The 27283-nt window shown below is 40.1% G+C and overlaps 1 protein-coding gene across 2 annotated transcripts; it reads right to left on the bottom strand.

The window, feature by feature from the left end:
- Positions 1-376: 376 nt before the first annotated feature.
- LOC104480235 (vitellogenin-2) lies at positions 377-23815 on the bottom strand. 2 transcript variants are annotated; one of them, XM_010121119.2, is made up of 35 exons: positions 23746-23815; positions 23611-23631; positions 23355-23506; positions 21655-21906; positions 21014-21175; positions 20778-20926; positions 20026-20176; positions 19760-19917; positions 19499-19664; positions 18517-18642; positions 17963-18178; positions 16789-17006; positions 16530-16627; positions 16107-16231; positions 15895-15996; positions 15112-15231; positions 14836-15025; positions 13806-13899; positions 13509-13694; positions 12705-12849; positions 12361-12583; positions 12095-12270; positions 11113-11706; positions 10581-10631; positions 9590-9679; positions 8332-8544; positions 8100-8242; positions 7556-7694; positions 6152-6287; positions 5518-5704; positions 5108-5199; positions 3868-3965; positions 3026-3185; positions 1498-1659; positions 377-620 (listed from the first exon to the last, which is right to left on the bottom strand). In XM_010121119.2, exons 1-35 carry the CDS (start codon positions 23813-23815, stop codon positions 502-504), a joined length of 5484 nt encoding a protein of 1827 aa, XP_010119421.2. In that variant the 3' UTR covers positions 377-501. The 2 variants fall into 2 exon arrangements, with proteins under 2 accessions (XP_010119421.2, XP_086609431.1); XM_086753305.1 differs by lacking the exon at positions 10581-10631 and having other exon boundaries at positions 9590-9644; positions 11174-11230; positions 11282-11706.
- Between the last annotated feature and the right edge of the window lie 3468 nt (positions 23816-27283).

Genomic DNA, 27283 nt, shown 5'->3' with positions numbered 1-27283 from the left:
CATGGCTGTGTGGGGTGCAGAGAGTCTGCATCATACAGAGGTGATCAGTTCCTGCTCTGGGTACACCGGATCCCAGCACCAGGGAAGAAAGCCCTGGGACAAGCAAGCAGGAGCCTGGTACTACAGCTGCCCAAGCCATATCCCCAGTGGGGCCTGACACAGACACGTGCCTGGTGCACAGAAGACTGTCAGAGACTCGAGAAGCCTGTACAGTGGGGTTGAGGAGAAGCAACACAGACCTCCTCTTTCCACAACCAGTGAAATAAGGAAGCCTTAATCAATTTTTCCATGCGTGGATTTATTATGAAATCAGATATTTATGGGCAATTATAACAGTTTCTACAATAATAAAGTTTAATACTTTAAATTACTTGGGAAGATTCCGCATGTCCTTAAACACTTAATTTAGTATCTCTATTATTCCTTCAGATGAGTTTTCTCACACCACACAATAAAAACATTAAAGTGTTTCTGTTTTTCCCTGTGCTGCAATGTACAGCTTCACGCACTGCAGTCTTCGTTCTCACAAGAACATGCTATGTGTGCATCAACAGTGTCCTGTATATCCTCTGACTTCTGGTCGAACTTGGTCTGTTTGTCTGTCAGGCTGGTAGCCGAATCTGATGGGGAACAAGAAATGAAAAGTCAACAGTACGCGCCAGAAGTAGTTTTGCAAGGTACAGCATAACATGCACTAGTCATTAATTGCAGCAGGCTTGGCTTCTCACTGGCTTACATATTTATATTGGTCTAAGTCACGCAGAGACGTGCCGGGAAACCCGCTTAATTAATAATCCAGTTCTACACTGAAAACTACTACTTCCATGTAGAATTTTGTTAGTAATACATTTAGGAAAGGATATTGTGGTCTTAAAGGAAAAACAAACTTGGAAAACAGATGTGAAGCTATAATCTATGTAATCTATATCTATTTTATCTAATCTTTCATAATCTACAGTATACCTATAGAAAAGATATCCTCCTGTATATATATCACTGCACCTGTGTGCAGGAATCCCATCCACACCTGCCCTTCTGCTGCCTAAACCAGCTCAGTGAAATCGGCTCGCGCCGAAAGAGAGCGATATATAAAAACACACAAGGCGGGGAATCCCCGTTTCAGGGTGCTGCACGTGATCAGATGTGGCTGAATCCTCACAGGCTGCAATACACAAATTTTCAGCTGAATCACAACGTTGGCTGTGCTGTTATCCTGCCCATACCCTGTTAGCACCATGAAGAGGAGTTCAATTTAGATTTTAAATGCCAGTATCTTGAAAAACATAGTAAAATTACAGAAAAACATCTCTCTCGCAAAAGGAAGTTTTAGATATTAATGAAAACAGGGAAAGGTCTGCAGTCAATACTGCAGTAAGTCCATCCCTACCTGTGGATGTGTTGGATTATTCATACATTTCAAGTGGAATAACTGAGTCAAGGCACAATCTATTTAAACTTTCGTGCAGCTCCTATTCGTTAGGTTTTCTGTTGACTTACCAGCTGGGAGGCAGTGGAAACCAACAGTGACTGGAGTAGTCTTGGTGACAGAGCATCCTTTCATGCAGCGCAGCACGGGCTCTGTAGAATAGCACTTGGAGTCTACACCCACAACCTGAACTGTCTTCTCAAGCTTCACAAATGAGCGGCGCAGTTTGCAGGCTGTAAGGCAATCATTGGTGATAGTTTATGTGCTTATGTACAAAAATCTTCAGATCTCCCCAGACTAACCCAGCTGCCAGTGTTGCCAATTTGCAAACAATTTTCCTCTATGAAAAATGTATTTTGATCACAAGTAAAGCAGCATCCCTGACTGATGCTTTTCAAATCAGCTAATTAGATATGGAGCTATGGAAAGCTAATGTCAAATGCAACTGGTTTGTTTCTAGATCAACATGTAGAAACACAGTCTGATATACTTTCTGATAAACATTTTGCAAAGTAAACTGGCTGGCAGAATAGCTACAAACCCACATTCAAAAGTTTGAATATTCAGCAGCGGAAAGAAAGAGGGGATTTCTGAACAAATAAAACCAACCACTAAAGAATTACACTGTCATTCAGACTTAGCATTGCTGCAGAGAGAGACCAAAAGTCGCCACTGCCAACCAGATCTTGGTTTGGATTCCCAGTACAAGCAGCTACAAGTGTGAGAGAAGCTAAATGGACCACGATTTACTCCTGACTATAAGCTTTATTTTCTAAAATTCCAGCCATTTCCACCGTATGTTAAATGGAAAGACAACATGTGGTCACTACCAGCCCTAGTTGTGTACATGCATGTGGACTTCATATCCATCTAAAGCAAGTTTGACGCTCAGTGTTCTTTGCAAAGATGTAGCAGAATAACAGTTGATGTACAGCTCAATATGCAGAAGCCATCTCCAGGGACCGAGGAAGTCCTTCCCACCTGGACAAGTCTTCTTTACAGAGGCAGCGTGCCTCTTCTCCCTGCAGCACTATGGTATGCTGTTGCATCATAACCTCAGCTGAGAGCACCGAGCACACCGTAAGATCCTAATCTACTGAAACACTTAAAATACAGCTTTTTTTTTTTTTTTTAAAACCATGTAATTAAGTCCCTGGAACCACTCATGTGCTTGAATGCTTTGCCTGACAGGTTGCACTGGTTCAAAAATCAGGTGGTCAGCCAGGGTCAAATAATTACTAGTCCCCATCTGATTTTTTTATGGATTAAATACTGGGTGGAAAATGCCATTGTGATTAAACCAAAGGATTCCATGTGAATTTATCCTCTTATAATTTTTTTCTGATCTTCTTTTAAAACACTTCAAAACTGAAACAAAGATTTTATTTCAGCTTGGTTATTTAATTTCCACTGACTTGGCTTGCTTGTTTAATTTCTGATTTCTTATTCTTTTCTAAACTGACAAATACTTCTTATACTTAATAATGAACTCTTTTAATTTTTTTTTTCAAAATGCTTACAGATTTTAAATTTTCTATATAAATTATACTTTTTCTATACAAATGCAGTAATATATTAAATTTATTAGAGCTTACATACCTCCTGTACAAGGCTTTTCTTCCAAAATCCAAGAATGTCCAAAGCTCACTGCATCTTTAGCTAGATATCCATTAGGCATCCGATATTCCTGTTCGGATTCTGCATCGTATTTTCCACATATTCCACACATTTTCCCTGCCATCCATAAAGCAACTTGAATCTTCAAGAAAAACAAAACAAAACAAAATAAACCACTTCAAGTTAAAAAACAAACAAACAAAACTAAACCCTATGGAGCAGATTTTGGCTATGTAGGTCCCTTCCAGTATAATTAATGCACAAACATTTAAAATCTCTTTGCTAAGAGTTCAAAAGGATCTGACAGTCAGAAGCCAAACTCCCATGGTGCTGCAGTGTCTTCAGCCTTTAAAACCTACTGTCCCAGTCTAGTACACTAAGTTATTAATGGTCCAGACTATTAATAATGCTTAGGCTTTTGTCTGATGGATGTTTTCATAGCATAGCTGATAGATACAGTGTGGTTTACTGATTTCTTCCATTCCCATTTCACATTATTTTTAGTGCAGCCTTTAAAGCACTCATTCCTCTTAAAAGAATGGCTGCATTTTTGCTGATCTGAAGAATTACATAGCTGTAAGTACAGTGGATAGAAGCTGAAAACTTTTTTTTTTTTTGGTTGGTGAAAGATTCTCACTTCTCCCACTCAGAAATAAAGAGCAGGACTGTGCAAACCTGTAGTGTCATCTTCCCTTTTGGGTTTTTTTTGGGCCCCACACACGTTTGGCTTTGCCATGGTATACTCTTGCACTCATACATACAGATTTAAGAGAATCCTATGGAAATTTCTCAACATCCAAGCTTATGAAAAGGAAAAATGATACCCTGAATGTGTATCCGTCAAAGTACAAATTGTCAATGCCATAGGCTGGGGCAACAAGTACAAGCCCTTGCTTTTCACTGTGGATCCACAGAGAAGCACCTAGAAGAAAACAAAATAGAACAAAGAAGAAAAGAACCAGAGCCAACCTAGCTTATTTAAGAAAGAAAAAGCAACTGTCATGTTTCTAAAATGTTCTTTTCTTTTAAATTCCTCTATTGTTCTATTCAAGAAACAAAACATACAGCAAAACAATGTAGAAATCTGTATGTATAGAAAAAAGATGTTTGTAAAAGTTGGAACACCATGTTAATGATCACAGATTTATTCCTTTTTCTCTGCGTTATTTTTCTTTGGGTTAAGAAACAACCTAAAGAAAAATGTTCATTAAATATTAATGTTAATGTATTCATATTCATTTCTAGCAATTATTACAGAGCTGTCTATATCTGTACAGTTGTGCAGCTACACAGGGCCCTGACTACACTCTAATGGAGTAAGGAAATACAAAGAACACTGTGACTGTCCCTGGAGCCATTTCTAGCACAACTGTCACTTCCCAAAGAAGTAACAAATAGGACAGAGCTCAGCACTGGCAGATGCTAACCCAATTTCAGCAAAGCTTAGCCTCATTTGTATACTACAGCTCTACAATCAGGAAACACCTGCACTGTGTATAGTCCCTGACTGCACGGCACAGAATGAAACAAGGTCCTCCTGTGTCCTTTCACATGAAAAAAACCTATCGCTGCTTTGAAAAAGCAAGCAGGCTATTTACCACTTCTCCATATCTATTCCTAGCAGATTTCAGAAAGCAAGCCAAGCGTATGCCTACACATCAAATTAGGAATAACATCGATGTACAAGCATGGTGGATTTTAGATAAGCTCTACTTCAAAAAGTTTTAATCAAGCAAGATTTTATAGTAGAACCAAAACACTTCTCAAATTTGAAACTCCAAGCAGGAGCTACAGTATGAAAAGGAGGGAACTTCGTGTTAGATGTATCTTGCTTAGTTTGGCCACTTTAAGAGCTTCACACTCCAATCAGTCTTTCTAAACGTTCCTATGCAAGGGAGTACAATATATGGTTCTTAAATATTAACCTTACAACCAAATGTAGAAATACTTATTGAATACAAATTGGTAGAATCTCTTAGATAGAAAGGAAAAAACAAAAACCAAACAAAAACCTCTCTCCTAAAGTATATGTGAAAATGAAACAACAGATGCTGCATCACTTACCAGTAGATATGTATGAAACATTCCTCGTGGGGCTTTCCACCCCATCTAACAGCAGTTTGACCTGTCCGTTTCCAGGACGCATATCAATTTCACTGTTAAGGAGAAGAGCATTCATGCCGTCTTTGTATCACATTTATACACATACCATGAGAAAGGCATTTTCCTGCTCACTAAATATCACTCATCATAGCATAAGCTCATTTCAACTACTTAAATTACATTCTTGTCACCTAAGATGCAGGATAACATAATCAGCATCACACTCAATACACATGGAAAGTAAATAAGGGAAATGCTGAAATCCTGTGGGCTGGTAACCATTGCAGTAAAGCTCGGATTTAAGCTTCTGTCACGTTAAATGTGGACGATGTAGCCCCTCGCGCTCTCAGCATCTGGCAGGAGTTACTTACTGACTGCCAAGTTTGATGTTGATTGCTTTGAGGTTCATAGCTTCGTCAGCATTCTTCATTATCACCAGGAACTTAAGGTCAGAGCTGCAATCCTGAGCCAAGACATGGTAGCAGTCTGCTGGCATTGTGTAGTTAAACTGAACTTCATTAAAGGTTGTGATCTTGTTGTGGGAAACTGAGCAGTGAGCTGGATAAAGAAAATGCCACTAAGTATTTGCTTTTCCATAAAAGAAAGTCATTATATGGCATATTTTATTTTTAGTGCTATATTATTTAGCTTTATTTTTTTCCCCACTATGTGATATTTTTGTATGGATTACAGGGGCTTCTGGCTAATAAACACCCATAAATTCTAAAAAAAAAATTAATGGAAAATATACTGTTCTATCTGACAAAAAATAATTGTCAGAAAGTTTAAATATTATCAGTTCAGATAATTGCTATCTTGATCCCTGAAATGATGATTATTTCTGTACTATATGCACAATATTCTCTCCCAGTTGAACCACCCTGGCATTATTACAGCACATTTCCTAATTAACTGGATACAAACAGTCCCAGAAAAATTCAGAAGGTGCTGAAGTAATTCAGAAGACTGAGCATGTCATGCTTCTGAACTCGATTAGACCCTGACCTTTCAAATTCTCGAGCACCGCAGAGGGGGCTTCAGCAAAGACATTCCAGATGGGAGGCTGCAGCTCTGAAGCTGGAATCCTCGGACCTACAGGGAGTGACAGGGGAAGCCTCATGGCTTTTTCATAGAGGACCATCTGAAAAGGAATTGAAAAGCACATTTAAAATACACTTGTGTTAGGTATTCACAGCAAACAGCTGAGATCAGCTTTTTCTCCTATTTGGAATTTGATTTCAATTTCTTCTACATTGCTTGACAAAGACTGTATGTGAATACAATTAATGCAATTTACTGTCCATGAGCTTTTTGCTTCTGCTTACAGTTTTCTCTCATAGTGTCAGTCACCATTCAGATGTTATTTGAGAAAGAACAAATTACTCTAAATCTACTAAAAGAGGATATATCTAGACTAGATATATATGGAAGATTTTTTTTTTTTTTTTTTACAGTGAGGGTGGTGAAGCACTGGAACAGGTTGCCCAGAGAGGTGGTGGATGCCTCATCCCTGGAAACATTCAAGGCCAGGTTGGCCGGGGCTCTGAGCAACCTGATCTGGTTGGAGATGTCCCTGCTCCTTGCAGGGGGTTGAACTAGATGACCTTTGAAGGTCCCTTCCAACCTGTCATGGTTTAGCCCCACTCAGCAGCTAAAATACCACACAGTTACTCACTCACCGCCTCCCCCCAGCCACTGCCCCCTCAGTGGAATGAGGAGGAGAATCAGGAAAGAAAAGAAGGCAAAACTCCTAACAGTTTAAGAGAACAACAGAAGAAGAGAAAATAGAGATGGAAAATAAAAAACAATAACAGAAAATTCTTAAGCACATAATTTAAAGTATTATAGCCCATAGTGGATCCTGATGCTCGACTCCCTCCTGAGTAGCAAAAGCTGCCCCTCAGCACCATCCCCACTTTATCCACTGAGCATGGTGTCACATGGGATGGAACAGCCCTTGGGCTCATTTGGGTAAAGGATCCCAGCTGCTGGCTAATTAGTAACCCATCCTAGCTGTGTCCCCCAGCCACAGGGGCCACCAGCTCCTGTTCCTCCAGCTCGGGTGAGAATGAACTCTGTCCTAGCCAGAACCAGGACACAAGCCAAACTATTCTATGATTCTACTCCTCTTCAAAAGTGGTTAGGTGAACATTTATGGAGCTACTACAGATGGAGCACGTCATTATGAGTACCCATGACACTCTCTTTTGCATGAACAAAATCACTATGAATATTATTGGATGTAATATAAAAAGGTTGAAAATAAACAAAAGTTGTTTTCATCATTTGCACCCAAACTGATGCTGTCTTAATTTTTCTTTCTCAGAATTGACTCACTGTAATTAAAATGCAAATCTCACTTTTCTACTAGGAAAACATAGAAGAGTGATAATAATATTTCATAATTACATCAGGAAGCTTGATAACAACATCACATGTCCTTGGAGAAGTTAGAGCCACGATCACCCTGGCTTGTCGAGAAGGATTCTTGTCTGTTTTTTCAGAGAATCCCAGCATAAACGCAGCCCCAGGGACAAATTTGTAAAACCTTCAAAAAGTCAAAGCAGAAAGACTGGGTGAAACAGAGAAGTAAAAAGCAGCACACATCCCAACCAGGTTGTCTCACATCTGTGTGTAAGTAGCATCCTGAGTCTTCAGCATCACTGCTTAGGTCCCCATGACCACTCTCTGCTTTAGTGATCAAGTGTTCAGTGAAAGGAAGGATCTGTTCCTCAGTTTTCAGTAATTACATCCAGTATAAAGGATTACTGTACATTACAATAGGATGGCTATGGTCTCCCACTCAGCTTTTATGTCTGAAGGCAGTACTCAGACAGATCAGAGAATAAAATAACAGCCAGTACTTCAACAACTAGAACCTCATGGGTGGATGCTGATTTTTCCCCGGTTGACAGATATCATGAATGAGTGTCACTAAAGACTAAAACCTTACCACTCTGCTATGGATCTGACACTTGAAGGAACTTTAGGCCACTCCAGTTTCACTTGTACAGCAGGGTGGGCAGCAAACCGCCCAGTTACCAGCTCAGTCGAAATCTTGTAGTCCTGGCAATTCCGACCCCATTTCAGGTAAGCCTATAGTGGAGAAAGAAATGGTCCATCTTTAAACGCACATAGTGTTCCTGTGATGCGTATAGTTGTTCATAACTATTTTTCAGCCTTACCGCTGCCTTGTGAGCATTGAGGACCGAAGCATCAGCGCAGAGCTTCCACTTGCTTGAATCTGTGAGGTTTGACACAAATACCTGCACCCGGGGCCTGATGGAGTCAATATCAGCATATACCACGAGCTGGAGGCCTCCTATCTTCTTGTCGTTACGAATGCCATGAAGAAAAACAGCTAATACTGGTGTTTTAACATCTCCCAAAAACTTAGGCTAAGAAGAAGAATATGCAGAGAATGTAATTATTAAAGAGTTACCATGGAACATTTTAGATGCAAGATCTAGATGGAAAAATGAAAAATAAGCAACTGAACTGCAAATAGATATCGGCATATGTACCACACTTATATACACACCTATAAACTCTCATGCATGTCTTTAATGTGCACGTCTCTGCATGCACAGATGGATTTTATCCCTGTATTTTCTATGAGCCAAAATTTGTGCCGTTTCCTGAGCTACAGCTGATACCGTGGAAATATTCATATAATTAGGATACAGTAATGACAATATGATTTGGACTTTGTTCTTAATACCCAGATATTTGCCCTGCGAATGAAAGAAAGTGGTTCAATTTGGCTAACAATGTCGGCTGTCCATTGTGCTCATCAGTCATTCTCACAACAATAACATCCCCCAGGTAGTCCTGTTCATCTGTCTGGTTTGTCTGTTGGCTTTCACCTCATACTTCAGCTGTGACTTCTGTGGGGCAGGCAGGTTTTGTTTTTGCACAGCACCCTAGCACAAAACTTAATCCAGGACATTGTCTTCGACATCAAGAACTTCCCCCCTTGACAGCAGGGTCATAAGTGCTTTATGACCTGCAATTCCTTCACTCTATCATTAGACTTCACTTCATCACTTGCTGCAGAGAGTGCATGGGTCAGAGATGCTGCATGTGTCAGATGGGGTGGTGGTGAGCAGCCGAGGTGCTACATGTCACCTCTTTCTGGAGCATGCCTTCTGCTGAGGCTCCTCCCCCTGGTTGCAGAGGTCACAAGATCAGTCTCTACAGGCATCTGTTGGGTGGAATGCCCATGAGAGAAGGGTTGTGGTGCAGGTAAGAAGGATCCTTCATCTCCCTGCAGAGGAAATCATGTGTGGGAGCTATGATGCAATCACTCGTGATTGATACCTGAGACTTGAGAGATTGGTATTTCTCTCTTCCCATTATCCTATCAGTACAATTACTGCAAGTGCACGGCCTCTCTGCCATTCTTCCAGGCTGTCAGAAACCCCTAAAAATGATGCAACTAACCTGGGAAGCAGCTCGAGATAAGGCACAACTGGATCTGGCAGAGGAGTGCTTGCTGCTAACTTGGTCAGCTGGGAGTTTCCTTTCTGGGAACTGCAAGAAGAAAACACATTATGCTGAAGAGGCTAACTTAAAAGCAGGCTTGAAGAAATTGCACTAGGTGGTGCTGCAGAATACTCTGTCATGGCACTTGATGTTAGGAAACTTGCATTCCAACCCTGAGCAGCTCAGTGACTTGCAATATGCTTTGTCCTGCTTAGTACATGTGATATAGTTCTGAAAAATCTTGTTTACCAAGTATATCTCCCTCAGAAGAGACAAATAAGGAACATGTCTAGATAAGAATTCCCTGTGGGAAAAAAAAAACATGGACCAGAGCAAGTAAAACTGAACTAGCCTCTTGATTCAATATGAAGAACTGATTCATTTTACTTCTGGAAGGGTCTGATCAACTGGAGGACACACTGAATGGACCATCTGAATGGAAAGATCAACTGAATGGGCACACACAGCTGAACTTTTTAGTTTTTGAGGAACACTGATATCAAGTACACTGCTCCTGGCTGGCTCACGCCCTAGTAAGAATCTTCTGCTGAAGATGAAAGTACCACATTTGTCAAAATCAGTTTCCTCCCATATTTGTCAAAATCAGTATCCTGGTGTGTATCAACAGTGATTCCAACCCAAGAAACCAAGTGATCAAAGCCAGTCAAATAACCCAAGCTCTTGATGGTGGGATTTTTGTTCCTCCAAAAACTGTGTCCCCAGTCTCTTGTACTGCTCAGGTAGAGCTTTGCATCCACTTTGCAGAGTCACAAATAGCATCATGCTCTCTGTCTTTACACATCTCAGAAGAACGACCATGGTCGATTGGGTGTTCTAAATGTTATCAGTACTGTAATTCCCCTCAACAAAGACAACAAGTTGCCTTTAAGGTTTCCATTTGACTCATAACAGATTCCATACTTAACTTACCAAGGAAAGAAAAACTCACCTCTTGTCTATGTGCTGATTTAAAGCGATACTGATAAATCTCATCATCTCCCTTTGAAAAAAACAAGAAGATGAAAAGTCTCAGAAGAAAACAAATGTTGCAATTACATTGAAATCTGAGGACTGGGAATTAAGCAAGTATTTTACTAATTATCATTCATACATAGTTCCATGTGCTTAGTCACAAGCACATAATGCAAGACTTGAAGTAGTTTATATACAGCATTACTGTTGCTACCACAAAATTAAGACAGAAACATGCAATGCATATTGACAGAAAGTAGTAAATTGACAAAAAATGTTTCCCTGCCTATAACAAAAGTTTCAACAAATGTGTGAAAACTTTTGAGATGCCCTGAAGTAGACATCTGACCCAACGACTGCAGGAGCGTTTGCAGAATAAATTAGCAATTTTATGTTGCTAAAATGTACTGTGTCAGCTCATAGTTTCCTGATTTATGATGTAAAGCCAGCTGCTATCAGGAATGTGATTCACAAACATTAGTAGCATCAGTCAATTTACTGAGAGTTACCCATGTTTCGGAATACATGCTGCTGCTGCTGCCGCCACCTTCTCGATGTCCTGAATGATGCCTATGGCTATGGCGACTCAATGACTTCCTGCTGCTGCTACTGCTGCTGCTGCTGCTGCTGCTGTTCAGATACCTTGAGTGATGGCCATGGCTATGGTGACCCAATGACTTCCTCCTGCTGCTGCTACTACTCCTGCTACTACTGCTACCTTTGCTACTGCTACCACTGCTCTTGCTGCTGCCGCTACTACTACTGCTGCTCTTGCTGCCGCTACTACTACTGCTGCTGCTGCTCTTGCTGCCGCTACTACTACTGCTGCTGCTGCTCTTGCTGCCGCTACTACTACTGCTACTGCTGCTACTCTTGATGCTTGCATCTTTCTTGCTTGCTTGCTTTACTTGATCATTCTTATCTTCATCCACAGCCTTTTTACAATCAGGAGGAGCAGCAGATGATGAGGAAGAGGAGACGCTTGAGGAGGCAGAAGAGGAGCTGGAGGGATTTTTTGCATTGGGGTCTGTCCCAAGCTCTGTTAGCATAGTCTTTCCTTTCTTAGAAGGTTGCTTCTTCCGGTGTCGTGTTTTATTCGCAACCTGCAAAAACAGTTCAAGGAGAAGTGCAAGTGAGGGGACACATCTGGTTCTATATGTACAAAGTAGAACTTATCTGGGTGTCAGACAAGCTGCTCACATCAGTCTTTCAAGGAACAACAACAACTCTGCCTCACTCAGTCCAGAAGCTTCAGAACTCCCTTAGATCCACTTCGCCCAGCTGAAATCTAGCCCAGCACGGAGGACCAGCCCCAGCTGGATGCACCCCATAGGATCAGTCCCTCCAGATGTGCCACTGGCTGATGGGTCTGGCACTGGCACCTTTCAGACTAGCCCCATCCTTGCTTTCCCATGACAGCTTTCCACACTGAACTTCAAATTCTTAATTTATGGGAAAATATTTCCCCCTCCCATGCTCAAAGTCTCTTACCTTGAACACATTTTCAATGCCTAGAATCTTCTTCAGTTTAGCTTGGATGTCCTCATACAGAGATGTCTCATCCTCTTCCTCAGACTCCGAGTTTACCACATGAATTATTTTGGAAGCTGCTCCAGATCCTGCCTGAATCTCCAACTGAATTTTGTCCATATCAGCATCTGTTTGAACTACACACCAATTGCACACATTAGAAGGTGATATTGCTTCAAATAGCATCAACAAACCTAAGATGACAAGGCTTGCGCTCAATATTGTACCTGGCATCAAGACTATTTTAGCTTCATGTTCACCGATTAATCTGTGCAGATATGTATTTTTTATGAAACTGGCATCTCGTGACCTTCTGGAAAAGCAGAGCTGACAACCAAGATGATGCAGTTTGATGCAAATGTCTTGTTTATGAGTTTTTCTTCCTGGGCCATGGCGAAGATCCTCTTGAGAGACATCGGCATGTTTCCTTGGCACGCTGTCAGCTCCTTGCTGCATTGGAGATGAGTACGTGAATACCACTGGGAGCATATCACAGGCAAAAGTAAAACTGCAGATGTGTGCATCACAGAGAGGGTAAATATCACTATATAAGCAAAAAGGGAGAGGTTACCGTTGTGAAACCTTCACTGGAAGCTCTCTCTGATGGTTTGAAAGGTTCTTCCACAATATTTGATGAAGCATCTCCTGGGAGAATTGAGGTCCTCTTTTCAACACCTAGTTCTCCTATATTTCTTGATATAGCAGAAGCTTTATGACTGTTGAGATATGCACAAAAAATGGTGAATTATTCCAACTCCTTGTCTTTGGATTAAATGAAATACATCCCTGTCAGTATGATAGAATCATAGAATGGTTTGGGTTGGAAGGGACCTTTAAAGGTCATCTAGTCCAACCCCCCTGCAAGGAGCAGGAACATCTTCAACTAGATCATGTGACAGCACAGAGATACATTGTTTGAACATAGGGATTATATATGCAATTATAATTATAAATATTATTAAAGACAAATAAGAGTTCATTACAAACATCAGTTCCTTATATCACAGGAAGTTTCCAAAATCTGGATAAATTTAATTTCCAGAACATGAAAGGCATTCTTTTAAAAGTAAAAATTAAAATCCCTAAAAGACAATAAAATAATAAACAAATAAATATTGAAACCACAAAATAATAAACACATTAAAAATAAAAATTAAACTCCTAAATAATTTAGGTATCTTTTGACCTTTAACTCCCCTATTTATCTTCCTTGCTTTTTATTTAAAAAAAAAAAAAAAAAGAACACATTCCAGCATGTTCTGCTACGCACTGAGAAGTCACCCTGCCTATACAGAAACCTCTGTAGGCAGTCAGTGAACAGTGACCTTCGTCAGGTTTCAGCAGTAGGCAGTATTCTGAAGTAATGCTACCGTACCTTCCAACCACTACCTCCGTTTCCTCGTGGCATGGATTTGTTTCAATCTTAATATTTTTCAGTCTCAAGTCTATCGTGGCATCAAACTTCACTGGCACTCTTGTCAGGACTTTGCCTTGAATTTCAACAGCATGTTGAAAGTATTCTGTGTTGACACCCATTATTGCAACTGTATGTACGTACAAGCTGGAACAGAGGAATCAGTCAGATGTAAGAAAGGTGCTCTTTTTTAACATGTGGTTCTGCCTTTTCATAAAAAACCTCCATTATATACAAAGTCTTAGAAACCTGCCATACCTTGGGTTTATGTCAGACCGAATCTGTATGGTGGATTCAAGCAACTGGGAAGGTCTAAAATCTCCAGTTAAAGGGGGGGTTATCTTTCCATCAACTGCAGACAACAGAACAACATTTTAAAATTGGAAAAGTGAAAAAAAAAAAGGATTTGAACTTAAGCAAGATGCAGTTTTCAAGAAGAGGTAATATTTTTCTTAATACAACAAATGTGGCTGGAAAACAAGACAGACTTTGGGGTACATGAGATCTTTTATGAGTCTGAAAAATTCTTATACAGAAAGCTTATAATTCTTAAACTTATACAGAAAGCTTGTTCTGTAGGCAAAGGTTCTGATGTAACATTGAAAATGGAAATAAAAATATAGTAAAAAAAAAACAAACAACAAAAGAGAGCTGACCCAAATTTAAAGTTTGTTAATTAGTATAACATTAAAATTTCAAGAACATATGGAACCAGAAGACAGAGTGAATGATGGGCAATGAGGCTAAACAAACCCTGCTGTCCAATCTTTCCTCACATCAAGTGTGAACATCTTTCTTGTACTGTGGATGCAAAACTGGACATTGTACTCCAGATGGAGCCTTAGATGTGCTAAACAGAGGGCGGGAAATAATTTCCATGCCAGCTCTGCTCTTGCTGTTGCAGACAATGATGCAGTTGGCCTTCATCACCACAAGAGGAGACTGGTGACTCGCTGCACCAGCTTGTCCACCAGGCCTCCCCTGCCCTTTTCTGCAAAGCTGCTTTCTCTTGGGGTGATGCCCAGCCTATGCGCTTGCATGGGTTACTCCACCCCAGGCGAAGGACAGGTGGGTATTCAAATATACTGTTAAAACAAACTAACAAACAAAAACCAAGAGCAGCCAAGAGTGGGCACATACGAGACTTGTAAAAAATCAACCTCCCCTTCACTACAAAAATTACTTCATTTTGTAACTTTCTGGTTTTCCACTTCTTTCTCCAGCCTCTCTTAGCCTGTCTCATCCCCTGCCCAGAGCTTGCACAGCTGATCTCATACTGCCCACTCACCACTGGCCGCCACACGTGCCAGAGCAGTGGTGTATGCCCCATACTCCAGCGGCAGACCCGTGCAGGTAGGAACGATGTATCGCAGCTCTCCCAGCCACACCGGCTGTGTCCATTGTCCTGCAATGCCATTGCGGATTTGGTTGGTGATTCTCTTAATCACTGTGCTCCTGTCAGCAGGTTCTAGCACAGTCTGCAGTAAAACAGAGACCCAACAGGTTAGGATACAAAAGTACGATGCTGTCAAACCTTGCAAAGAAACATAGGGGTCTCTGTTACCTTCACAGCCTGATGCAGGACTTCCTTATTGATGTTGACATAGCCCAGCTCTTGGCCAAATATTTTCAAGTAGGCTGATATCAAGGGGGTTTCTGTTGGCAGCTCCTTCCATCCCAGCAGCTGGGGAAGAGGTAAAGAAACAAGCAAAGATCTTAAATGCATCCCTTCGCAAATGATAGCTCAGCAAGGCAAACAAACCCATCACTGACCAAGCTGCAACTTTCCACTGCTGCTTGCGTTTCTTTGCTGCTTTGTAAACAGCACAGTGTCACTAACTCAGACTTACTCTCCCTGTCACTGAGATGCCCCCAAATAGCCTCCTGTCCAGTGTTTTGTGTTCCCTTACAATAACATTTACACAGAGGGTCTGGGCCGTTAGTACCAATAAACCCAGTTTGAAAGCACAGCAGCAAATCACCTTTTCTCTTGAAGACAAAGTTTACAATTCTTGTAAACTAAGTGAGATAGATGAATAAGGATGTGGAGGACACCTCCCTTCAAGCCAGGCATGGGACACACACCATGCTGCAATGCTCGCCTCCTCCCTTGCTCCTCCATGACATGGCGAGGAGGCAGGGCCAGAGCAAGAATTTGCAGAAGCTATCGCAACCATTGCAGGAGTGATGTCCCCTGCAGTCCCACTGCAGATCTCTTTCTCACAAAGATACTTGAGCTGACTGCTAGGCGAGTAGTTTACCTTCTGAGACACGGCTTCACTAGTATGAGAAGCCTCACTAAATACCCTTCATGTAACCCATACATTGCATTACTGAAAATACCTACAGCTTTTCCAATCTCCTTTATCTTTTTGTATGTGGGATATTCAGCAAACGGTATATTTTGTTTCATGATGACGTCTGTGAGGCCTTCCACACGGACACCAATCTACCAAAACAGCATGAGAAGGAGCAGTCTGAAACATACTTACAGAGAGGAAACTTTGTGGTCAATTTTTATTTTCATTTGCTTTAGTATTGATTTAGGCAAATATTTACCTCCACTAAATCAGCCACTGACCCTGCAGAAAATGCCATCAGCTTGGAAATTATTGCTGATGGGAACATTGTTCCTGGGCTGTTCATAACAAAGACATCTCCAGCAGCACCAACTTTATAGTTATCTATGACAGAAGTAAACAAAAGACACATCTTTTTTCTAACCATTCTGCTTATCATTCAAGATCATATTTCTGCAGCTTTTTCCATTAATAGGTCTAAGATATATCATTAGATAAATTTTAACTGTGTAGGCTCAAATTAATAAACATTTATTCATGCACATTTAAATATGTGACTGTCACATTTAATTCAATTTCTTATTAAAATGCAGAATGCCATATTTCCCTAAAGGACGTAATGTCTCTTAAGAATGGATTTCTGGAGAGAAAGTTTCCTGGTCAGTGGAACACTTTTACTCACCAAAGTAACCACCAATACGCACGACCTTGCTATACCGATAGCTCAGCCTGTCCAATTTGGGGGCCAGCAGCTTAAGGGCAATATTGCAAGCTGAAGATCTAAACAAAATGAGAAAGATAATAATATCCAGAAATAAGCTGCGCCCCATCAGAATACAAACTGAATTCAGTTTGTCAGCACATGCAGCGCTCACTAAGAAGAATGTAACAGAAGCTCTTATTTGCAGAGGATTGCCCACTTCATTCCTGTCTCTACTTACATGTTGTACATGTAAGGCAATCTGCTCTTCGACAAAGCCTTCATGTGGGAATACACGAAACTGGCCACTTGCAAATTGCTCTCCTTCATTGCCACATTAGCTATTGTTGTTATTAAAGCAAGGGCAGGCCTTGTCTCAAAGATAACAGCACAAGCCATCATTCGCACTTGCGGAGGAAGCGACTGGTCTGCAAGGATCTGGATGAGATATCCTTGCACCTGCAGAGAGAAACCATAGTGTCTGGAATTACCAATAATTGAGACCAGATCCACACTTTAACCTACAAGAAATATAGGAGATGGGGTCATTATCCCTGCAAAAGGTTTCCTGATTTTTTTTACTGCATGGCTCCAAATCGTGTTATCAAGACAACCGAAGGGCCCATGGAGGAACAGCCCTATGGAGAAGGGCAGGCACTGAATCCAAACTAAATGTCCATGTATCAACGTATTGGGTCAACCTACCACAATCAAAAAGACATCAGCACAGCTTTTTGCATTACTGATATTCAAAGATCAGTGAATAACTTTGGAAGAAACAACAGTACATAAAAAGAGATTCACTCCTTGGAGTAACTCCACTGACTTGGTGAGCGTGCTTCACTATTTTAGACCACTTTTAAAAGGGGAGCTTCAGCAGCTCACCAGAGACAGTCTGTGTGGATGCTGTCTCATAAGCTCCTACATCTAAACCATCCGAAAGGCAGGAGTCTTGCCTATGCTCACCACACCAGCAACCTCAGCAGAAGGTCAGTGGTGACTCATCCACCCTTAAAGGAAGGGTCTAAAAGAGGCAGAGCAATGTTGACATTTTGCCTAGGAGGTCAATAGAAAGTGTCTCTCTCGTCTTGACTATCAAGGCAGGTTAAATTATATGTCTGACTTTTATGTGGCTAAATTTCCATCATATATAACTAGCAGGAGACTAAATTGGTTATGACAGATGACTGAAGAAACACTGCTGATATCCTTCTGGAAGCTTCCTACTGACTAATAATTATTACATCTTAGCAGAAAAGATCAGCTGAAATATAAAACTGTGTTGTGTTGTTAAAAATAATTCCTTTTTGTTAAACATGCTGAATCCACACACGTGGTACCATTAAATTCATTATCCTTAGAGTTTAGATTCTCTAATCCAATAAGTGAAGAAATCCCTGACAGATCCTACTTACTGTTCTGGGGTCCTTCCAAGCTGTTTTTCTCAAGGCCATTATGGCATCAATCTGAATGTGGATGGGGATATCAGAAGCAGATGAAGATATAGGAAGGAACTTCAGGATGCGCTTGATGCTGGCTGGTTCTCCTATGTTACCAATGCATTTCAGGGCTAATTTCATTTTGTCTTCACGGCCCCTGGTGATCGCATCATCTGCCAGATCATGGATGGGCTATAGACAAAGCACAGTTCAGTCTTTTCTTCCTAATGTATAGATTGTTCACAGTGTTCCCCTTACCTGCTGAAAACTCAGCACAATAAAGTAACTGGTTTTAATAAAATCACTCTGCAATGGCTTCTCTGAGGATTTTACCTCCCGATGTGAAAACTGTGTTTTCAATGACAAAGCAAATATCTACCTTAATAAAATTATTCATTGCCTTTGTTCTGAAGGAGACCTATGAAATGTGTAAATCTAATTGCAATTTTTATACTGTATCTTAAAAGAATTAAGCTAATGTAATGAATATTACTAAGCTATTAAGAACAATCTGACAAAAAGGCACTCACCTGAAGAGCTTCTTTAGGACAAGCTGAGGTCTGAGAACAGTATCTATTGACCACAGAACTGTATCCCAAGCAGGCAACTTGCTGAAGTATGGGATTTTTCTGGATTCGAGAACTGGTCACCAAATCCTGTGGGGGAAAAAGGAAAAAAAAAAAAAAATTGGTAGTTAATACAGTGTTTCACATAGCAGAAAATTATCAGAGCTTATCTGAGGGGAGCAATTTCAGAATGATTATTGTTCACATCCAAACAAATGAAATCAGCTTGTAGACATTGTATTTGCAAGCTTCAATTAGGAGCTTAATTCCCCCCTAGTTTAAATATATATAAGTTTACATAGTACCATTTCAACATTCCTCGACTGAGCATAACACTGAAAACACAAAGATAATGGGTAAACATCAATCCATAATGGAATATCCTTAGAATAATGTGCAACTCAATCGTATCAATGATGCATTCTCACATTGTATCCTTTTTTCCTATTTAAGAAGCATATTGACTAGAGATAGGAAAAATCCTGGTCATAATAAATTATTTATTATAGTATCAAAATATTTGATATTTGCACTGATACTTCCATTTTCACCACTTTCCAGTTCATAGGAATAGTTTGCAACTAAAAGAGCTATTCAAATGATGTAACGCACAAATCACCATTCGTTTCAGAAGTAAGGGATTCAAGTGGACAAAGTTTTGTCTGTAGAAGGCATGACGTGTGATCCCAGCAAACTAAAATGGGAATTATTCTAAGAAGCTGTTAAGGAAGAAGAGATTTTATATCCATGGAGCGAAATGAAGACACAGGATTGAACTTCCCTCTCATACGTTTAATGCCAAAAGAAATTAATGATTCAACATCTGCACAAAATTGGTGCACGTGAGAGGAGAATCCAGTCTCTAATGTACTTAATAATCAAAGGTTGTCATCAATTGTCATTCCTTTTGCTATCAGATCGGAAAGACCCACATGGATTTACTCACCGCTGCTATTGGAACAGTGTGTTCATCAGCTTTCGTTAAATGGAGAGCGAAAGAAACACTTAGAATAGTCTGAAGGTAGCTAAGGTCATCACTGCGAATTCTGGTCTTAATGAATTTGAGTGCTTCTGCAGTGCCTGTTGCAGAAACTGCACTCAGCAACCATCGCCTGCAAGCAGGTTAAAAAAAAAAAAAAATCCTTAATTTTAACTCTCAGTTCTCCAAAAATGAAAATTTTTCTTATAAGTTGATACAATGAAATACCTGTAGCGGGGTTTATCTGAAAATTGTCTCCAGATGGACTCAAGAGTATCAGCACTTGCTATCCGGCAGAGCTGGACAAGCTCCAAGAATCTGTATGGAACATCGTCGTGGAAATCTTGCTGGTTATTCACGACTATGTGTTGCAGTGTTTCTACTATCTGTTACAAAACAGGAGAGAGAGAGGGCATACACAATTAAATCCTTTGGAAGTTATGGTCATGACTCTTTTATTAGGAAAAAAATTTGAAGACCTAAAAATACTATACCCGTTGCTCAGGATTTTTCGTCTTGATTAGCTGCAGTGGCATCTGCGGCAATGCTGATGGGAACTGGTAACGCAGGCTTCCGTAGCTCTGCATGGAAATGTCTGGAGCACTCCCACGCTCGCTTCTCACTTCAAGCAAGGTGAATTGTTGTCTGTTAACAGATAAGTGTCACAGGAGGAATAAATTAGCTCTCTTCCTCCCTCTGCCTTGCTGTTTGTTGGTTCAGTGATACTGTGATGGTATCAGTTTTACTCATTTTTCTTGTCATAGTAAAATCTTACAGTTTGCTAATGGATAAAACCTTTTAATTGGAACAAAATAGTATGAGAGTTTTCTACAATGAAATAGTTTCCAAGGAGGAGCTAAACCACTGTCTTCTGAATGAGAGCTACTGACTCAGTGTAATCAATGATCTTATTTCTACGTGTACCATCTTCCTCTTGACACTATAAATTCGCCCTTTTTCAGAACAGACAGAGTAGTAAAGCTGCATCCTTATGGTGTAAGCAAGCAAAACAGCTTTTCTCTTTTTTTTTTTCTCCATGTAATTGCAGTGCCAGGTTCACTAGGGTACAAAAAAAAAAGAATGGTTCACTGAATTTTCAGGAGTGTGGAAACCCCAAGTATGAGTACTTGCAGCTTTACCCAACTGCTGTGGAGCTCAATTCTCATTCTAGTTCAACTAGGATGAAAGGGACTGCCAGAATCTATAATTATTCTTACTTTGTGAAGGAAATCAATGTCCCACCTACCTTGCTTCCATTACAGCAACACCAGTAGGTTCACTGAGTGGTGAGATCTGATACACCTGCTGCGACACCACTTCTGTGATCAGGGTACCACTGTCTGACTGCTTCAGTTTGTAGGAGAAAGCCGCAGTCCCTTTTACAAGCCTTGCTTTCTGGAGGAGGATAGAGAGACCCAAAAAATTATTTGGAACAGAATGGGTGTGCTTCTAATTAGGAAGATCTTTCCACGTCTCACATACCATCACATCGACAGGACAAGGATAGACATAAGCCATTCCAATACTCTTCACCACCTTTTCCTGGCAATTATTTTGGTCTACGGTTTTGGTAACAGCGACTCGGCGGTTCTTCCTGTCTTCCTGGATCACGTACCTTGTATGGCAAACGCCTCCAATTCCAGCCTGGCACATCAATAGAGATAATGAGACTTCCCAATGATACAAGAATTTCAATGTGTGAGAAGAAGCTACTGAACAAAGATTCTGAAGAAGCAGCAGAGAGTAAGTACCTACTGAAGAGTCTTAATTATGCTTTGAAACCTGTTACAATTTCACACAATTAATCCTATTGAATTAAAAAATAGACGTGAACAATAGTCAGGGGATGGAGTTCAAAATTAAGAAGTAAACAATTAATTAATATCAACAATTACCACAGTGGATCAAGTAGCTGTACCAGGGAAGCCATAGAACAACTATATTAATAGCAAATAATTCTTTTGTCTTTAAAGGATTGCATTTTAAATCTTAGAGACAGACATCTTCAAAAAATCCAGCACAGACAGTTCGTTCAAAACATGTGCACATGCTTTCTTGTATGTGAATGAAAATTGACTACCCATCCTTTCAGTAAAGTAGTTTTAGAATGAAAAAAAACAAACCTCTTGCAATTCATACACATTCTGTGACTTTTTAATGGTTATCTGTATCATGTTCAGTATTCCTCTCACTATGTTAATACATATATCAGGGCAGTCTTCTGGGCCATAAATGTTTCCAATCCGTCCACTACTGTATTCGAACTTGAAGGGCCGGGTAAAACAGGAAGAAACCATCTGGGTGATTTTGGAAGATCGAGTGAATGGGTCCCTGGGCCAGATGCCATTTTGTTCCTCAACTTGTGGAGAGCGGATCTGCGTGGAAATTAAGAAATAAACGTAAATAAAAATTACTTTGACACTAAATAAGCGAACAGATTAGAAGAAATTAACATAATCACTAGTTCAATATGCTTTACTTCCAAATGTAGGCTCAGAAATTCATACAGCAGTTTATTCCTTTGTGTCTCACTTACACTACTGTAAAACCAGTATAAAACCTGCAGGCTCAGCAGTGATATTTTATCTTACAGAGCAGTTAACGTATCGCTATTATCTCCCAGGGACATTTTAAACATTTTGCTTGCATTATCTCTACATGGAGAAAGGCTAATGCAAAAAGTAATTTAAAAATTCAAATAAAATTCTCCCTATTTTTTTGGCCTTAAAATAAATATTCTGATTTAGGTGAAGTTTAGCATTTAAAAAGTTTGTATCGTTCTAAATATCAAAAAATACAGTTTCAGAATGTTTCATTTTAACTCATTGCCTTCCAATTTTTTTTTTCCAGTAAAGTAGTTGCTATATTTGATCCATATTTGTGAATTGCTTAAATCAACCCAATTTTTTTAAAATAATGAACCATATATTTATAAACTTTTTTTTCCCCTATATCAAGACATGATGTAAATCAGAAGCAATTTCAGTAACTTTGATGAAGTTACTACCAGTTTAGGTGGCTCAGAGCACAGCCTTGTACACACCACTTCTGGACAAAGACTACAGTGAGAAATGCAATCCCTAGCCGATAATTTTGACATCTTGCCCTCATCAGTGAAAGAAGATCTACAGCTCAGCTACAACCACTGAGAGCTCTGTAACTGAACCCTTCCTAAAAAGAAGCTCAGATTTGTAACTAAATTAAATAGACAACTAAAAGTATTTTTCTCAAACATATTTATTTCAGATGGGTCAGGTCCTATTTCTATTGATGTTGGCAGAGGCATGATTTCACGTGTACATTGCATTAGCCAAACACTAAGCATTATTAAATGTTCCTTTTTGATACCTTTTGTTTTTTTAAATCTTTCTTTTACCACTTATCACTTTTTATCTTTAGTTTTTATCACTTTTTAAAGTCTATGTTCATTAATTGCCTGCACGACGATGATTTTACATACCCAAGTACTGGCTTCCCACAGAAGCTGGAAATACATGTTGAGAATAGAATCAAATCTTGAGTGCCTTGAGTTAGAAATAAATACTTCCTAACAGAATCCCTGATTTTGGCACCTTTATTTCTGATAAAAACTCTTGAGGAACACCTGCTACAAACAATTTCCACAACAAACATCCCTAAGTGCCAAATCACTCACTCATCGCTTCTGAAACTTTAGCTTGCAGATCATTCTCTGACATCTACAGTGCTGAGTCTCCAGTTTTGGTTCCTACAGCTTTCCTAAACCACAGACTAGCCAGATGCAATCATATGACTGTGATTTAAAGTTCACTATTGTTTGTACGTTTAGAAGAAGGCACAGTACCTTGAGAAGGTAAACGTTCTCTGACAACTCACTGATCTCTAGTTTGCTGCTCAAGCGCACACCAACTTTGGCTAAACTCTTTTCTTGAAGCCCGTTCAACACCCAGCCTTCATAGCTGTACAAGTGGCTCTTTCTGCTGCTGAATCCAGGGTCTGTGGGAAATAACAGCCATTTTCATAATACAATAAGCCTGTTCTAATAAATAGGCATCACAGCAAAGTCACCGAAAGAAAGTCATAGAAGGAAATTTACTTACCAATATCAAACTTCTGGCTACCTGCAAAAAGAGATGGAAAAACAGATGATTAATATTCAGTCTAGAGCAAATAGTTTCCACTGAACTTAAGGCCATTTGGGGAAAGAGAGATGAAGAAGGGATAGGTAGGCTTACCTACAAGGGTGAGCGCTAGTGAGAGGATGATTCCCCTCATAGTGAAGGTGAATGGGGCTTTGCTGGACATGGTGAGACTTTTATGGAAGAAAGCTCAGGAACACGTGGCTGTGTTCTGCTGAATTCTCAAGTTTTTTATCAGTTTATGTAAACACTTCTCTTTTTGCAATCATACTTTCTCTTCAGATGGAATAAAGGAAATCAAGTCATGCTTTGGCATCCCACTGATTTTCTCATACAAGCCCTTTGCTTCACTGTTTAAAAGTTTCTACTTATCCTAGTAAAACATTTTTACTAGTCTGTTTACAATAACTTACAATAACTTTACAATAAACACATTACTTAATTTCCTAGATTGTGTCATGGCTGGCTGCTGGTTTTTGGTCCTGCCACAGATTAGGTTGATTTTGCCCAGGTTATGCTGACCTGGCATCTGACCCAAACTGTTATCTAACTGATAGTGGCCCAATTAACAAAGTAGGGTCAGTGTCACACACCTTGTGTTCTTTCTCTTCCCTTAGCACTGGTTTATGGCCACCCCTGTAGCTAGGACAGGAGGACATATAAACCCTTGCTATTGTTATATTCATATGCACACCAAACCACATTTAACATCCTACTGAAACCCCATGTATACAGAATATATATTTATTTAAATAAATCAAAAGATCTGTGTGTCCTTCCAGCTCTGGTCACACTGACCAGGAATATTTTTTAAATGAGCAAAGATTTCATAAGCAATCTGTAAATATTTTATCTTCCAAGGTAAATGACAGCAAAATGTGAACAATTAAAACCCGCAGAGACTCTTAGCAGCAAAACAGGGGTACAGGAGTGCAGGTCAGCTAGAACTTTTGCGTTTCCTAAGGAGCCAAATACAATATGCAGGCAAGTACCTGAACTGTGGTGGTCTTGCAGCCAGCTTCGTCTCTGATTCACATTGGCAGCCCAGGAACCCATTCAGATAACCGGACTGTTCTCGAAACGTTGAGGGCATGGAGGCAAGCAGAGAAGCACTTGCTTTGCTTTTTAAGCATGGCAATAGATTGATAATCGCAAAAAGGGAGGAATGAGTTCTGGCCAATCCCCTCTAAAACTTACATAGTTGTCAGTCGGGTGGCAGCTGGATCAACAAAAAAAAAAAAAAGCAAGAAAACTGTGCAGGAGCTCTGGAAGTGCAGGGTGTTTCTGGAGGGGTAACTTCAGGCAATGCAATGAAGTACGGGCTTCATGTCATACAAAAAAATGCAAACCCCATTCTAATTCAACAGAAGACTACATTTTGGGCAGGGCGGGGACACACAACATTAGCAAGAAACATCTCCTTTTTCATGGTTCTCAGTATTACTATGTTCAAGGGAACAAGGATGTTCTGTGCCTCAGGTGACAAACTTTTCATGATGGATGTTGGCAACCTCTTCCCTGCAATTGTAATTTTTTAATTGCTGAACAATTAAAACAAACTTGCCTGTTATCCATTCCAGTTAGATGTACATCTTGTACAACTCAAAACTTGTATAAAGGAACACGAGTACTGTGTCAGTGTGAAAACTACAACACAATGTATTCCATGGGAGATTATTTTTTAGATTACAGTGCAACTTCACTGGACATAGTGAACATTAGAGGTTAGATGTATTGTCTGATCAGTTTTCAGATTCAACTACATCAACCTTTCACATCTTGTCATCTACTTCTCTCACAAGTTAGATGGGGGGGAAGGGAAGAAAGTAAGAGCAACGTCTTACATGTCCACACGCAAAAGCTTTGTGGTAGCTACAAATTTAAAAAAAAAAAAGCAGCACAAGTAGTAGCTAAGCTAATTCAACATACACAGTACTGCCTTTACCCTGTACATACTTCTATTTTCCTTTCAAGAATAACCTGTCTTAAATTGATATTATCTTGAGGATTTATTAGTTACCTTGGCCCATTTGAAGTGTAAATAGAATAATCCCTGAGAAAAAGCTAGGATATGGTCTGACTTTTTTCATACACATGGGAATAGTTTTGTCCTGCTGCAACTGAAATAGAGCAAGTCTGCAGAAGCTAGTAGAAGCAGTTCTTCAAATTAGGACTGGTAGTCAGTACTTCTTGTTCCTTCTGAAGCAGGCCACTTGCTCTATTATCTCAAACACCCACCTGTGTGCAGTGACACACCCGTATTACATTCCTACAAGCAGTCTCCCCCTTTGGTCTTCAACAGTTTCTAAGTAAGAAAGATCCTGAAGTAGTTTCCACCAGAGTCAAGTACTACAATGTCACCAAACTACCACCCAGACCATCTGCAGTATTCATACCGTCATTAGCAGTAGCTTCAGATTTAAAAGCTTCCTGCTCACCACACATAGCACAGTTCAAAAACTCTAGGCATTTCCCCGCCCCCCCCCACCACCACAGGGACAGGACTGAATCTATATCCCAGACTTCCAGACCAGGTCTGAGGTCAGCTCAGGACTCAAACTGCATACACGCTTCTAGCACAGTTGGTTCTTCCATGGAAGCATTCAAACAGATTTCCACTTCTGTAAGATAGGTTACAGAATGTTAAAGCAAAGAAACGGTACAAAACATTGATTGATAATCATTCAATAGTCACCAAAAAAAGAGACAAAATGATTTTGTTCTTCAAAGGAATTATTATCCTAAAGGTTACTGTCATGAGGAAAAATTGTCTAGTAAGAGTCCACCTCCACCGAGCGTGGTCAGGTGTCCCACTGAACCAGTGGTGAGCACACCTTCACAACCGCAGCAGAGCAGCAGCCCCTAGTGGCACACAGGCACTGCTGGAGCGACCCCCACTCGACAGCAAGGACCCTACACGTGAAATACTGTTCTCCTACTTAATGGCCAAGACACTAATTTTCTCACTTTACATCTTTAAATATGTTTTTTGAACACGTGTATTTCCTCTTCCATAACTAAAATTCAGGCAAGAGCTGTCCAACATGTTGTGGGGATGGTGTAGGCCCAAGTAACTATACACTGCTAAACCCTTCCAGCAGATAACATGACTATGATCACTCATTTATTGAGGGAGAACTGGAGAAATAAATTTTAAAAATAAAGATGATGGTATTTGTATTGTCTTTCCAACTTAACTACCTATGCAGCCAAAAAAGCTGAGCAAGAATATGATTATATACACCTCTGCTTCCTTAAGGGTGCCATGTGAGAACCATACCACAGGCATCCTCCGCAGCTTCCATTGGCTACCACTGCATCTCAAGCTGTAACTTGATGTACTGAACTAATCGGCAGAAACTTCGGTTTTCTGTCTCAGCTTCTTGAAGAACTCCAGTTTCTTCTCTTTTCTATGTTATTCTATTGTTATTTTGCCAGGTAGTCCAATCACTCATTACATCCAGTTCTGAAGATAAAATCCATTGCTGCTCTGCCTGTTAAGTGAAGGATTCTAAGCTTCTGAGTTAATTTCCTTCCTATGACCCTGAGAAAGGCAGAAGTTTCTTAGACATCTTCCAAAAGGTCAATTACACTAGGATCAGAGCTATACACATGCATTCACGGATGTATGAAA

This window comes from Chlamydotis macqueenii, chromosome 8 (assembly GCF_036417535.1).
Source record: "Chlamydotis macqueenii isolate bChlMac1 chromosome 8, bChlMac1.mat, whole genome shotgun sequence".
Taxonomy (NCBI): Eukaryota; Metazoa; Chordata; class Aves; order Otidiformes; family Otididae; genus Chlamydotis; species Chlamydotis macqueenii.
The sequence above is the reverse complement of the archived record's forward strand: the minus strand, read 5'-3'. Positions and strand labels throughout refer to the sequence as shown.